A 12632-nucleotide genomic window follows, 5' to 3' on the forward strand; every position below is an offset into this window, starting at 1 on the left:
TATAATCTTAACCTAAGTTTTTTTTTTTTTTTTTAATGCACTGGCTAGTACAGTACTTTATTTCTCTCATAACAATCCAACAGCCATTCTGATAGGGCAGTTCCTTCTAGATGGTGGTTCAGGGTGAGGCTCCCTCCGTCTTGTTTCTCCACCATGGCCTCAGTGTCCCCCAAGTGCTCCTCTGCTCTGGCCAGCAGGTAGAGAAAGGGAGTGGGAGTCACACAGAAAATGTACTGGGCCAGGGCTGAAGATGGAACACCTCTCTTCTGCCCATATTGTGCAGAGGTCTGGAGATGTAGATGAGCTGTGTGTCCTGAAAAGGACCCTGGTTTGGTGAACAGTTGATCTCCACCACAGCCAGCTCCAAGGGCCTCTCCCTCAGGTGGTTAAGAGGTACTGGGTGTCTGGGTACTTATCCCTCTTTGCCAAACCCACCTGGCCTGCAAGTCTGGGAGCCAAGCTGCTAAGGATTATTCCCCTCTCATCAAGGGCATGGTGTGGCTGCACAGATTATCTGAGGAATTAATAAAAGATCAGTTAAATATTCAACAATCAAAACCACCTGGGTGTGGGTTCAAGGTGTCACTGCGGTTTAAAAGTTGCCCAGGTGATTCTTTTCAGCAGCCCTCGTGGGAACCACAGGTGCTGATGCACAGAAACGTGTTGGTTAGCCTAGATGGGAGGGAGGAAGGGAAATCTGAAGTGTAGTTTGAATCTACACTAAGAATTGGATGGAAAGCTGGCCGAGACCTGTCCTTCCCATGAGATGACTTTACTTTTTTTGCCTTGTGACCCAAAAAACCTGATAAATACCTTTCAAAGTCAAACCTGAACAACTCAAGAGTTCTTCCTTCCTGGGGGGTGGGGGCTGGGCACAGGAATGGCAGCCATAGCCCCAGTACCGGAAATCTTGGAAACTGGGTAGTCACTACCACCACCAAGCACAAACTGGGGGGTTAGATGAGTGCAAGGGGTTGTAACAGTGGCCTGGGCTTAACCAAAGAATGTGTAGGGGCCTGATCCACGCTCCTAAAACGCTCTGGGGGCCGATGGCCCGATTTCACCCACCTTCTTTCCATGCCTGTTTTCAAAGAGTAACTCTCGGTGTGTGTGACTACCTCTTCAGCTCCTTCCACTTACCAGATGGACGGAAGGGAAGCTGGAAGAACAAGGATCAGTCTCTTCCCCCCAAGCAGGAAGGCCAAGGCTGCAGCCTTCAGCCCTAGGGGTTTTGAGTTTTGCTTCCTGGTAAGTTTCCTCTATGCACACAGTACCTAGTGGGGTTCCAGAAATGTGAGGGTGCCCTCTGTTTGGCCCTTCTAGCAAGGGCCCACAGCCTGGGCATTAGGCCCTGGAGCGAGGGGGAGCTGTAGGTGTGGAAGAAAGGACACAAAGCCAGAGCAGCTGGCAGCAGGGCTAGGAGTGACACAATCCTCCACCAACAGCCACAGCACTGATGCCGCTCCTGGGACATCCCTGCTGGAGGCCATTACCTCACAGGGACGCGCAGGTAGCTGCACCCATGGTACAGGTCAGTGATGGAGCACAAAGCAGCACACTCAGCAGGCACAGGTACAATTAAATAGCATGTTTAATCATCTCACAACAGGCAGTAGTGTAGTAGTATAAACATTTCTTTTTAAAAAGTCACTCCCCCAAAGCTCCCATTCCTCAACAACCAGACACAATGGCTGAGGAAATGGCCAGAGGGAATCAGGAAGTCTGTTCCAAGGAGCTGAATGTCTTTCCAATTCAAGGTTGCCTCATGAGCGGCCGAGAGCTCTACAAGGAGCTGATGCACGCACACAACACACTCCAGTGTGCACACACACGCAAGAGACAGGAAGACAGTCGGACACAGAACCCAGTGGGACAGTCGCACACATGCGCTCTCATGCCTTAACATTCCAGTCTAGCTGTGGCTGTCTCCTCTGGGCACAGGGACTGGCCCTGAAGCAGCCAGCGCTGTTTAGGAGGAGAGGGGGAGGCAGCCTATGCCCAACCCAGCTGCTCTGACACAACAGCCAGTTCTCCACTAATCTTGGGCCTGCCATCTGTAGTGAGCAGGAGCGCCACTTCTCTGGCCCTAGAGAGAGGGTCTGCTCCATCCCAAAGAGGAGAACGAAGAACAACATGGAGCGGGCTCTTGGAGTCAGGAGGCTGGTGGTGCTTGGTTTTGTGCCCAGGTGTGTGGGACACAGCCAAGCCTCGCCGTGCAGGTGTCCTGGGAGCAGCAACAATGCCATGGGAGCTGGCTGGGTCCACCCTCGGAGCAGGGAGGGGTTTGAAAAAAGGAGGCCCTGAGGTGAGGATATTTTGGAGGGGGGTGGCTACCAGATGGGTATAAAGAGGAAACCTCTTCATTCACAGCTTTGTTCAGGGGTTCCTGGAGAATGCCTCTGGATGCAGGTGCTAGCAGCTCCGGTTGGGGATGATGGGGGTAATGACCAGCAGATGCTGGGAGAACAGCTGCCCACTGAAATGGGAGGTGTGAGAACCAGCCTGGCAACACACTGGACCCCGGCACTGCCAACCCTCCCCTGAGACAGACAGACCAGGTGGCTGGCTATAAGATCTCCTCTCGTGGGCTCCTGGCCTTAAGCGGGGTCTGTCCATTGGGCACGGAGCCATTCTGACCATGCAGGAGCTTGCCCTTCTCTCTGTCTGGCCAAGTGAAGATGGCATCATCGCTGTCCAGCTCTGACTCAGAGTGCATCAGGCTGCTGCTCAGCACTGGGCCCTTCTGTTTGATGCCTGCGAGGGAGAGACGGGACCCCAGCATCAGGAGCCACACCCTGCACCCTCCTCCCAGCCTGTAGAGGAGCAGAGGGACAGGGAGGCAAGCTCCCCTCCTGGTTGGGAGGGGCAGATGGGAAGGAGGACGACTCAGGAAGCCTGCTTGCTGGGACAGCCCCATAAAGGGAGTCAAAGCATAAAATGGACATCAACAAAGAGTTCCAGGGCTGATTGTTTATCTCTAGTAGCTTTGGTTAATGCTACCCAATGATATTCTTTTTCTCTCTTAAATGTGCAATGTTTTATCTCCCTTTATGAATAGAGTGGAGTTCTCAAAAGGCAGGAAATTACAAGGAAGAGCAGAAGATCTAAAGAAAGCTTTCACCATGCCCTGGCTTAGTACGGATGTGATGTTCTCGCCAGAGCGCCTGACACTGACAGAGGACATGACTTTCACTCTATGGAGATGTTTGCTCTGGCTTCACTGAGCAGGGACCAGAGGTGGGACAGCAGGCACAGGGCTTGGGAGGTTTCCTGCTGGGAGAGCCCGATTGGAGCAGGGGTTCTCAGAGACAGTCTCAAGCCATCAGCTCATCAGACCACATAAAAAGGACCCATAAGAAGCACCTGAGATCAGAAAAGATGTCTGAGATTCTGCAAGCCATGGAGGTCACCTTTAGTGCTATCCCTATGGCTGCAGAGGCCACACTCTACAGTGTGGTCCGGTGATGCCTTTAGGGCAGATCCTGTCCCACAGCAAGATGGCTGCCCCCTGGCTGGTAGCAGGACTAGAAATGGGAATTGCCAACAGCGAGAACCCAACTTGGCAGGTGCTCTGGCCCCTCGTACTGCCCGCCCCCAGCAGAAAGGAGCTACCTCCTTTTAAGGTAACCAGTAGTCAGGTGAAGCATGTTTGAACCCTCATCATCTGACAATCACTCTCCCTCCACTGGTCCCACCCAGAGCCCTAGAAAACAAACATCCTGAGATGATTCTCAGCCATTGTCTCCCTTCTTGGCCAGACATAACTGAAGGCTATGAATGCTGGGGGCAGCCAGACTCTTGATGGCATCTGTCACTCAGGGACCACGCCCTGCAGACCATCTCGGGTCCCATTCTGGGACATGACTGCAGAGAGCCACACCTCCCACTGAGTCACAGGACGGCAGAGCAGCAGGGCCAAAGAGTGCCAGCATCTGGGGCTTCTGCAAAGTGGGGGCTGTGGCTAGCATAAAAACCAGGCCAGCGGAAGACTCAAGGTCCTCAAAACCCCTGCTTTGCTCCTCAGAGGATATACCCCTGCTTCTCTGTGCCTTTGAGGGCTTTCTCCTCCTAGTCCCCACGCGAAGCTTCCCTTTTTCCCCACAGCCCTTCTGGGCCATAGCTGTAGAAGACCGGAGTCTGGGGCGGGGGAAGCAAACCCTCCTGGCTCCACAGCACACAGCACTACCCAGGGCCCTCCACCACGGGTTCCTGCTCTGCTTGAAGAACCAAATGGACTTCACCCACTAAACAATGCAAGCTGAGAAGCTGCTAATTAACTTCAACGGGAGCTGAAGAGAGACATCTATCACAAAGCAATTCCATTCCTAGGTCTACACCTAAGAGAAATCCACCCACGTGTCCACTAAAGGACAAGGAAGAGGGACATTTACAGCAGCACTCCTCACGACAGCCAAAAATGGAAAGAAAGCGATTGCCCATCACCAATATCCCTGGCCAATTAAAACATTCACACAGTGGAAATTATACAGCAGTGAGAATGAATGAACTATTGTTAAACCTAATATGGATGAATGTCATAAATGTAATGTTGAGTGAAAGGAGCCAAACATTCTATTTGTATAAACTACTCCAAGATATTAGAAAGGGGGAGGAGGGTGGCTGGAAAGAAGCACAAAGGCACTTTTGGGGGGCTGATTACATGGGTGTGTTCACTTGGAAAATCTATTGAGCTGTGTTTACGATTTCCTATACATACTAGGATGAACCACAGAAAACTGCCATTTTTATTGGCCAAATAGTAATTTCACATAGTTCGACCTAATATACTTCAATAAAATGTTTTTTAAAAAATCAATAGAGTAGCAAAACAAAACCACAAACAACAGCTGCTGAACGTGAACCAATCTCCCGAAGCGGGCATCCCCCACGATCCACCTGGCAGCCTCTGTGCCCAACAGTTCGCTCAGGCCGGGGCCATTCTATTTCCAGTCACCCTGCGTCCAGGCTCAGCCTGGCTCCCAGCAACACTTCCACTACACACATCCTCTTCCTCCGCAACACGCCGCACTCCATCCACCCTTCCAGCTCAACATCTTCAGTTCCACACCACATACAATACAGTCTCGAATCCCATTCCCCTCATCCTACTAGTGACTGCTCTGGGCTGCGCCTGCTAATCCACAGAGCCCAGAACAGGAGCACAGGGTTCTGGCCTGGTCAGACCCACCCCAAGTCCAGAGGTACTCCTAAGGCTCCCTCAGCTGGACACCTCCCTCCAGAGAAGGGCCTACTGAGCCTCATCTAGTTTCGTCTTAGTTACATAGATAGGGCTTTCCCTCGCCACTCTCCCCTTTCACAAGAGGCCTGCTTCGATTTTGCCTTTCGGCCCAGTACGCCTTGGCACTGCCAGCCAGCTTTCCCTCCCTCCTGCCTCAGAAGAGATGTCTGCCCTACTCTGTCTTCTGCGTCTCTCCCCGGACTTGCTCCCTGAGAGAAACCTGTCCAATAAAGCCTTGCTTTCCAACCCCCGTCCTGCTGCTTCTCCACTTTTCATCGCTCAACCTCTACAAGGGCTTTAAATATTTAGTGCCTCTGTTTCCCCACTGCCTACCTCCTCCCTACATAACCTGCACTTTCATTTCTGCTATCATCCACCACTGCTCGGGCTCTGCAGGTGACCAGAAACCGCACCAGTCAGTTCTGGGCCTGCAGCAGCAAACACTGCTGGCCACGCACTAGTGATGCCCCTCCCCCTCCTGAGGACCATTCTCAGGCTCCTCAGCCCCAGGCTCTTCTCTTGCCCCTCAACATTCTCACCAGCATGTAGATGTCTATAGTGACACTTCTAGTCCTAACTGTTGTACTCACGCCCGTTTAATTCATCTTCTCTTACCCAAACCATCACTGCCCGGATGTCCCACTTCTGTCAACAGTGCTGTCATTCTCTGTCTCAGGTCAGAAGTCAGCCGTGACCCTGCCCGTCCCCCCACTCCAAGAACACTGCGCTGTTCCAGCCATCATTGCCGCCTTGCTGGCCTCCACCTGTAATCTTTCCTCTTCAATCGGCACAAAAAACTGTCAGACTAAGCTCCGGAAGCCAGAATTTCAGTCACTTCTCATCACCATCAAAATAAATGCGTAATTCCTTAGGTTGATGTTCAGATCTTTCCACAATTTGGTCCTTGATCTTCCAGCCTCACTTCCTCACTGTCCCAACCAAATGCTTGACCTCAATTTCTTCCAGGCTTCCTCATCTCAGGAGTAACATCACCCAACTCACAGGCGCTCAAACAAGTGGCCTGGGGACCATCTTCTACTTCCTCTCACCCCCCTCAGCCAACATACCATGAACCTCGTTAAGTTTTCCCCTAAACCCAATCTGGAAGCTACCTGCCCCCCTCTGTCCCATCACCTCCACCACAAGGACATTCTACTGCCTCTCCTCTCGCCTACTCCTGCCCTCTTCAGTTCCTTCACACAGCAGCCACAGTTGTCTTTTTAAAGTGTAAATCCTATCACACCATTTGCCCCTTAAAAACTATTGGTGGCTCCCCATTGCTCTTAGAAGGAACCCACAGCAAGTTCCCCGCTCCCTGTCCAGCCTCATGCCACTCGCCTTTCCTCAAATGCCCTCTGCTCTTTCCAGCAGCTGGGCCTTCACCAACTTGGCTCCGAAGTGCTGTGTCCCAGCCTTCACGTGTCTGTCTGTCTCTCCTCGTCCCTCGTCCCTCGGGTCTGCCCTTAATTCTTCAGGAAGAACTTCCATGGTCACATTTGTGTGTGTGTGCGAGTGTGTGTGTCAGACTTTTCAGAGATTCCGTCCCTGCCCTCAAGGATTTCACGGGTAAAGAGACACGCCCATCACTAATACAACAGAGACGTGCCGAACTGATGGGGAGAGGGCTGAGCACGACTTCAAGCAGCAGGTTAAGGGAGGGCTGAGGCAGCTTTCTGGACAGAGACGTGAAGCAGGAGAAAGGAGATCAGAAAGAAGGAAGAGCTCAGAGAGGCAAACTGCTGTAACACCACGGCCGTGCCCACCAGACCAGAAGCAAGCCACTGACAAGGAGAGGAAAAACCCGGTCAGAGTAACATGAAGATACCCGTGGCCGCTGTGTGGAGGGTGGCTTGTGCTCGTTCATACCTCCAGGCCTCCGTTCCCAGCACCTGCGGGTGGGGTGCCCCGGCTGCGCTCCGGTCTCCCAGCCCCATCAGCCCCAGGTCCCACCCCACGGCATTCCCTGACCGAGCTGCCCAGGTGCGGAGCCCAGGCGGCCTGTGAGCATGTGTCTTCTGCTAAGTCTTTCCTCCCTCGCGTGACTGAAGTTCTGAGGAGGAAGCCTGCCTTACAACTCTTCGCATTTTCCCTACAGCCTCTCCTAATGTTGAATAATGACTTGGAATAGAAATAGTTACACCTTCCGAAAGTTTAGGGCTCTACAAAGCATCCAGTTCCCCAAAACAGATGACGCCTGTCCTGCGGCAGCCATGACGGACGGAGCCAGTGACTGAGCCCGGCCGAGGAAGGGAGGCCCTCTCCCGCCCTGACTCTCCCAGGCCCATCCCCGGACCCAGCAGGGAACCTGCCCTCCGCCTGCCCTCAGTGAGTGACAGAGCCCGTGGGCCTACCTGTCAATACTGGAGCTAAGGTGAAAGGTCAGCTGGCAGACACTGGCTCTGATCTCATCACTGCCTCACCTTGTTGCCCAAAGGGAGGGACCACAGTCCCCGAGCCTGACTGCAGGGGGCAGCTTGAAAAGCTAAACTCCAGGACAGAATCCTGAGGGGAACAAGCAGGCAAAGGAACGTAACAGGCCCAGCCCGTCTGCAACGTGGCAGGACTGCTGAGTGAGCCCCGGCACCAGGCTGGTCCGCGGCCACGTCTGCCAGCCCGGGGCCCTGTCCCCCCTCGGCCTTCCTCAGGCCGCAGACACAAGGCTTTTCCAGCACAAACAGCAGCTAATGAGGCATTTGGGAGGCCAGCTGGTGACGGTGGCTCTTCCTAGGGAGAGCGCATAAATCTAGGTGTTCCCAGCCCCCGCGCCCAGGGCCACTACCTGCTCGGGGTGTTGGCTTCAGTTCCAGGCTCTCCTGATCTGTGGCGTCCAGGATCTTGTACTTGCTTTTTCTCTTGGGTTTTCCTTTTTGCCTGAAAAACACAACGCCCTCCCCTGCTCAGGAAAGGGGCTGTGTGTACGACTCGGGCAGCCCGCCACAAAAGGTGGCCTCTGCAATCTGTTCCTCAAACAAGCCTTACCAACTCTGGGAAAAGACAAGGGAAGTATGAATGTCTCAGCCCGGACTCACCAGTCCAAAGTGGCACTGAGGGCAGATTGATTAAAAATGTAAAGAAACTGAAAACCCTGTGCTTGAGGGCTGTGAGTAGAGAGAGGCAAGCATTAAACCAAAAAAGCTGTGAACGGTGGTTGTCTTAGGCTGGTGGGAATTTTAAAAAATTCTTTGAGTTTTCTTCAGTTTTTTGTGTGGTGATAGCAGGGGGACTCTCAGCTGTGCCACCTACTAACTGTGTCCACAGACGAGGGATGTCACTTTCCTCTCTGTGTGATGAGAAAAGGGTGTCATGTGTATTAAAACAGATAATATCTATAAAATGTTATCGTGGCGCGTGGCACACAATAAATGTAAAAATAAATTAATAATGAAAAACATACAATAAGCATCACCATTAAATATTACAAGACGAGATAGGAAGACCAAATGAAAAAACCCGTAACACTTAACCACGACTGCCCACAGGCTACGACTACGTGAAAGCGTGTACACGCGTGAGTCCGTCTAGGAAGGCAGGCAGGCAAAAATGAACTCAGGTGCCAAGGCGGTGGGGCTGAGGTAACAGTGTTGAAGGACTACACCCTTGAGATGTGAGCGAGGTCCACGCCCGGGCCCACCCACTCCCACCCTGGCCACACTTCCCACATTGCAAATCACCACGCTGACAGCCACTGGCTGCAGGAGTGGGCTTCTGCCCTCAGCAGTGTCCAAGGCGAGGAAAGCCTTTCTGCACGTGCCTTGGGTGGGCCAAACCACTACAGCAGTGACAGGAAGGGGGGAACTCAGGGCTCAGCGCCTCCCCTGTGGAATGGGCCGGTGCATCTCTGATGAATGACTACAGGACTTACGCCTGGATGAATTTCCAAGGAGAACCCATCTTACCTTTTACAACAACAGACCAGAGTCCAGGATAGGGTTCCCAAGGCAACAACAATGACGAAGCAAGCAATGATAACATATAACACGCTCCACTCTGCCAAGAAAAATGAAACGGGTGCGGAGAGACAGAGGCTAGAGGGAGGCCGGGCCCAAGGTGGGGGCATTCCCTAGTAGATCAGAATGACCCCAGGGCTCCCCAGGGAAGGTGAGACCTCAGAGCCTATGGAAACTGTAGTTTTAACCCTTTTGAATTGTTCCAGTCTCTTCTCTGAGACCCTGGGGCAGTCGGGGAGAGTAAGGAGCTTTCACAGCTTTAGCAGAGGGAGGGGGCTGGGGGAACAGAGCGGAAGGCTCCCATGGGGTTGTGGCACGTAGGCACCCCAGGAAGATGGCAGGCCTTGCAGCTGGTCTGGTCTAGGCTGCGATTTGCAGTTGGTGTGATTTAAGTTGGGTTCTTACACAGTTGCTTCAGAGCTTTCCTCTAACCTTGGGCAAATGCGGAGGAAAGAAGTAAAAATCCTCTGCAAACAGAAAATACACAAAGTTCTTCTCCTCGCTTGCTCATCTGCCTCGGAAACACCAACACCCACCCACTCAACTCAGAACCACATTCAGTGCCAAATCAGCTGGCTCAGTGCCAAGCAGAGAACTCACCACAGTTGCTGTCTCCATCCCTCAGCTGCACCTTGATGAAATTCTCCATCCAGAAAGGGTCACAGATGCAGCGTTTGGTGAACGAATCACAGTGGCCGTGGTCTGAACAGTTCAGCTGGCATGCTGACAGCAGCAGCAAAGAGACACAAGACAACAGGGGTCAGAGCCAGAGGAAAGCCAGCCCCCGGTGCCTGTGCAGGCAGGAAAGCACCCCGTTTGGTGGCCTCGGGTGAAGTGTCCTGAAGACCTGTCCCAAGAGCTGCCACAGCTGGAGCACGCTGCCCACTGTTACCATCGGGTTGGGGAAAACTGGAGCAGTGAGAAAGGCCACTGGAACATGGTTCCAGCCTGTTTTCACCTGACTTTTCTTGTATACCAGCAGTTGTTAGCATTTCACGTCCCACAGACGCCCTTCTCTGAATAATTTAATTGCGAAAATAAAATGCGTAGTATTACAAAGGAAAGTAATTACATTGAACATGTTTTTAAATATCTAAGAACACAATTTTTTAAAATAATGATATATGTGTGCTTCTATTAGAACATGAAGCAGCACCCTGGTCGGTGTGGCTCAGCTGGTTGGAGTGTCATCCCATAAACTGAAAGGTCACGGGTTCGATTCCTGATCAGGACACATTTCTAGGTTTTGAATTCGGTCCCTGAGTCGGGGCACATACCAGAGGCAACCATCAATGTTTCTCTCCCTCTCTCTCCCTCCCTCCCCCTCTCTCTAAACTCAATAAGCGTGTCCTCCAGTGAGGGTTTAAAAAAGAAAAGAACAAAAGAAAGGAACAGCAAGATCTGGAAATGGATCTAATAACTGATAACTCTGAGGGAGTGATGAGTAAGATGATTGCATCATGGTGGGTGATACGAAATCATCTGTGACTTCCACTGCCTCCAAGGCACAGGCTCCATTAACGACACTGTAGTCTGTTGCCTACTTTCATAATTGAGGGAAATTATCAAGTTCAGTTAGCGGTTCGTGACAAGAAGGATGTAATTTTTCCCCAAACATACAGCCCCTCTGGACCCTATCTCAGGGGCCCACGGACCCCAGGTTAAGAGTCTCTACAAGTTGGGACTCTCCGGGACATGGCAGTGGAGGAAAGAGGTTATCTCCGTGTTCCTGGGGGACAGCGGATGGAGGCAGAGGGCAGTGGGGAATGACAGGTGAGGGTGGCCACTTGGTAGGCTCTTGTTCCCGACACCCCAGGATTACTCACTGACAGTGTAGATTTCCAGGGCTCTGAATACCAGAAAGTCTGCCTTTTGCTTCCGCAGCTCATTCTTGAGCATCGCTGCCACTTCATAGCCTTTGAGGATCTGGTGGGGAGGCTCGTTTTGAACAAAAAATACCATCTTGGTGCTGTAGAGACATGCGGCAGTACGAATGAATGAGCCGGAGCTGTCAGCAGCGACAGCGGAAGCTAAGTACCTTCTGCTGGAGAAAGAGCCTGCCCTGAGGACCACGTGCACTCTCCCCCAGCAAGCCCGTCAGCGCCGTTTCAGAGGGCAGCACCCGGCTCAGTAGCGTTAAGTAACTTGCCCAAGGTCACACGGTTAATGATGGCAGGGCCAGATCCCAACCCTGATGTACCTGACTCCACGGCCTGTGCTTTTAGAAATGCCCAAGGCTGCCCCGGCTAACAAGACAACCCATTCCAAACAGCTACCCACAGGCCAGGAAAATGGGGATTTGGTTATGACTACATCCCGGCCACCATGAACAGCTAAGACTGTGGTGCTGTTGGGTTTGTGCCTGCGCTTCTTGTAAGCCAGACCACAATGCTTTGTAAAATGTAAATAATTAGATAGCATCCAAGAATTATCCATTAGCCAAAATGATCGTTACTATGACAGCAACAAGAAAGCCTACACAACGGGGTGGCTGGTACAAGTTTCTGTCCCTCCACGCTCAGAATCTGGTTCCGACTGTCAATTTCTGTTCAAGGCAGACCATGTTTGAACTCACACCTGGGTGGCATCAAACCTGTTCTCTGTGGCTTGGCCTCCATTTGGGGTCCCCTGCTTCTTGACTTCATGTTCGTCTCACAGACCGGACCTTCCCAACTCAGTGAGTCACACTGGTTTATAGGTGTGCCCAACACACAGACCCCTCAGCACACAGCACGGCCGGGTGGGGCCAGCTGCTTACAGTGTGAGCCCATTTGTTCCCAAAGCGCTATGTCAGTAGCACCGTTTTCCCTGTGTGGCATGACGTACAAGTTTGGGGGGCACTGGCGTAAAAGACGTTCTAGAAGCCAGCTGCAGAAGGCTGACAATGGGGTACCACAAATTCCAGAATCAAGAAACAAAACCTTACGTAGAAGACTTGTGGTCCACTTCTCATTAGCTTCTGCAGTTATCTAGTCCATGCTTCTAGCTTCGACTTCTGTCTATATGCCAATAAATCTCAAATCTTTACCTCCTCTCCCCATGCCTCTGCTGAGTGACCGTATCCACCTGCAAATGCTCGCTAGAATATCTACCCCAAACCTTCCACAGGCACCTCAAGTCCGACAAGTCTCAAAGCAAATGTATAATAACCACGCACTGAGCACTCCCTGTGTGTTAGGGGCCATACAAACGCTGTCTTATTGGGCCCTCAACAACAGCCTATAAAACGGGAACCAGCATTTTACAAGGGACACAACAGGTTTGGGCAGGTGAAGTACCGTGTCTGGGAAGGCCCACGTTTTTCCCACCATAATATGTGAACTATCTCCCTCAAATTATCCAATCTCTCCAAAATTCCTCAACTAAGCCAATCTAGTCCAGGCCAGAAACCTAGCCACCCGAAGCTGCTCTCTCCCTCAGGCCTGACGCAGCGACAGCCAGCCTGC

The 12632-nt window shown here is 52.1% G+C and overlaps 2 protein-coding genes across 9 annotated transcripts in view; both read right to left on the reverse strand.

Annotated features, from left to right (window-relative positions):
• SFPQ (splicing factor proline and glutamine rich) overlaps nucleotides 1-12632 on the reverse strand; it is a 296926-nt gene that overhangs the window by 199657 nt on the left and 84637 nt on the right. The gene's annotated exons all lie outside the window — the stretch shown is intronic.
• The window catches only part of KIAA0319L (KIAA0319 like), a 95708-nt gene continuing 84649 nt past the window's right edge, over nucleotides 1574-12632 (reverse strand). For all 6 annotated transcript variants that reach the window (XM_024554553.3, XM_024554556.3, XM_024554555.3 and 3 more), the window contains 5 exons: nucleotides 11013-11155; nucleotides 9787-9909; nucleotides 9136-9226; nucleotides 8019-8110; nucleotides 1574-2754 (listed from right to left, as the gene is read on the reverse strand). In XM_024554553.3, coding sequence (XP_024410321.1) covers nucleotides 2567-2754; nucleotides 8019-8110; nucleotides 9136-9226; nucleotides 9787-9909; nucleotides 11013-11155 — 637 coding nt within the window. In that variant the 3' untranslated portion in view covers nucleotides 1574-2566. The remainder of the gene's footprint in view (nucleotides 2755-8018; nucleotides 8111-9135; nucleotides 9227-9786; nucleotides 9910-11012; nucleotides 11156-12632) is intronic.

Source organism: Desmodus rotundus, chromosome 3 (genome assembly GCF_022682495.2).
Source record: "Desmodus rotundus isolate HL8 chromosome 3, HLdesRot8A.1, whole genome shotgun sequence".
In the NCBI taxonomy this organism is placed as follows: domain Eukaryota; kingdom Metazoa; phylum Chordata; class Mammalia; order Chiroptera; family Phyllostomidae; genus Desmodus; species Desmodus rotundus.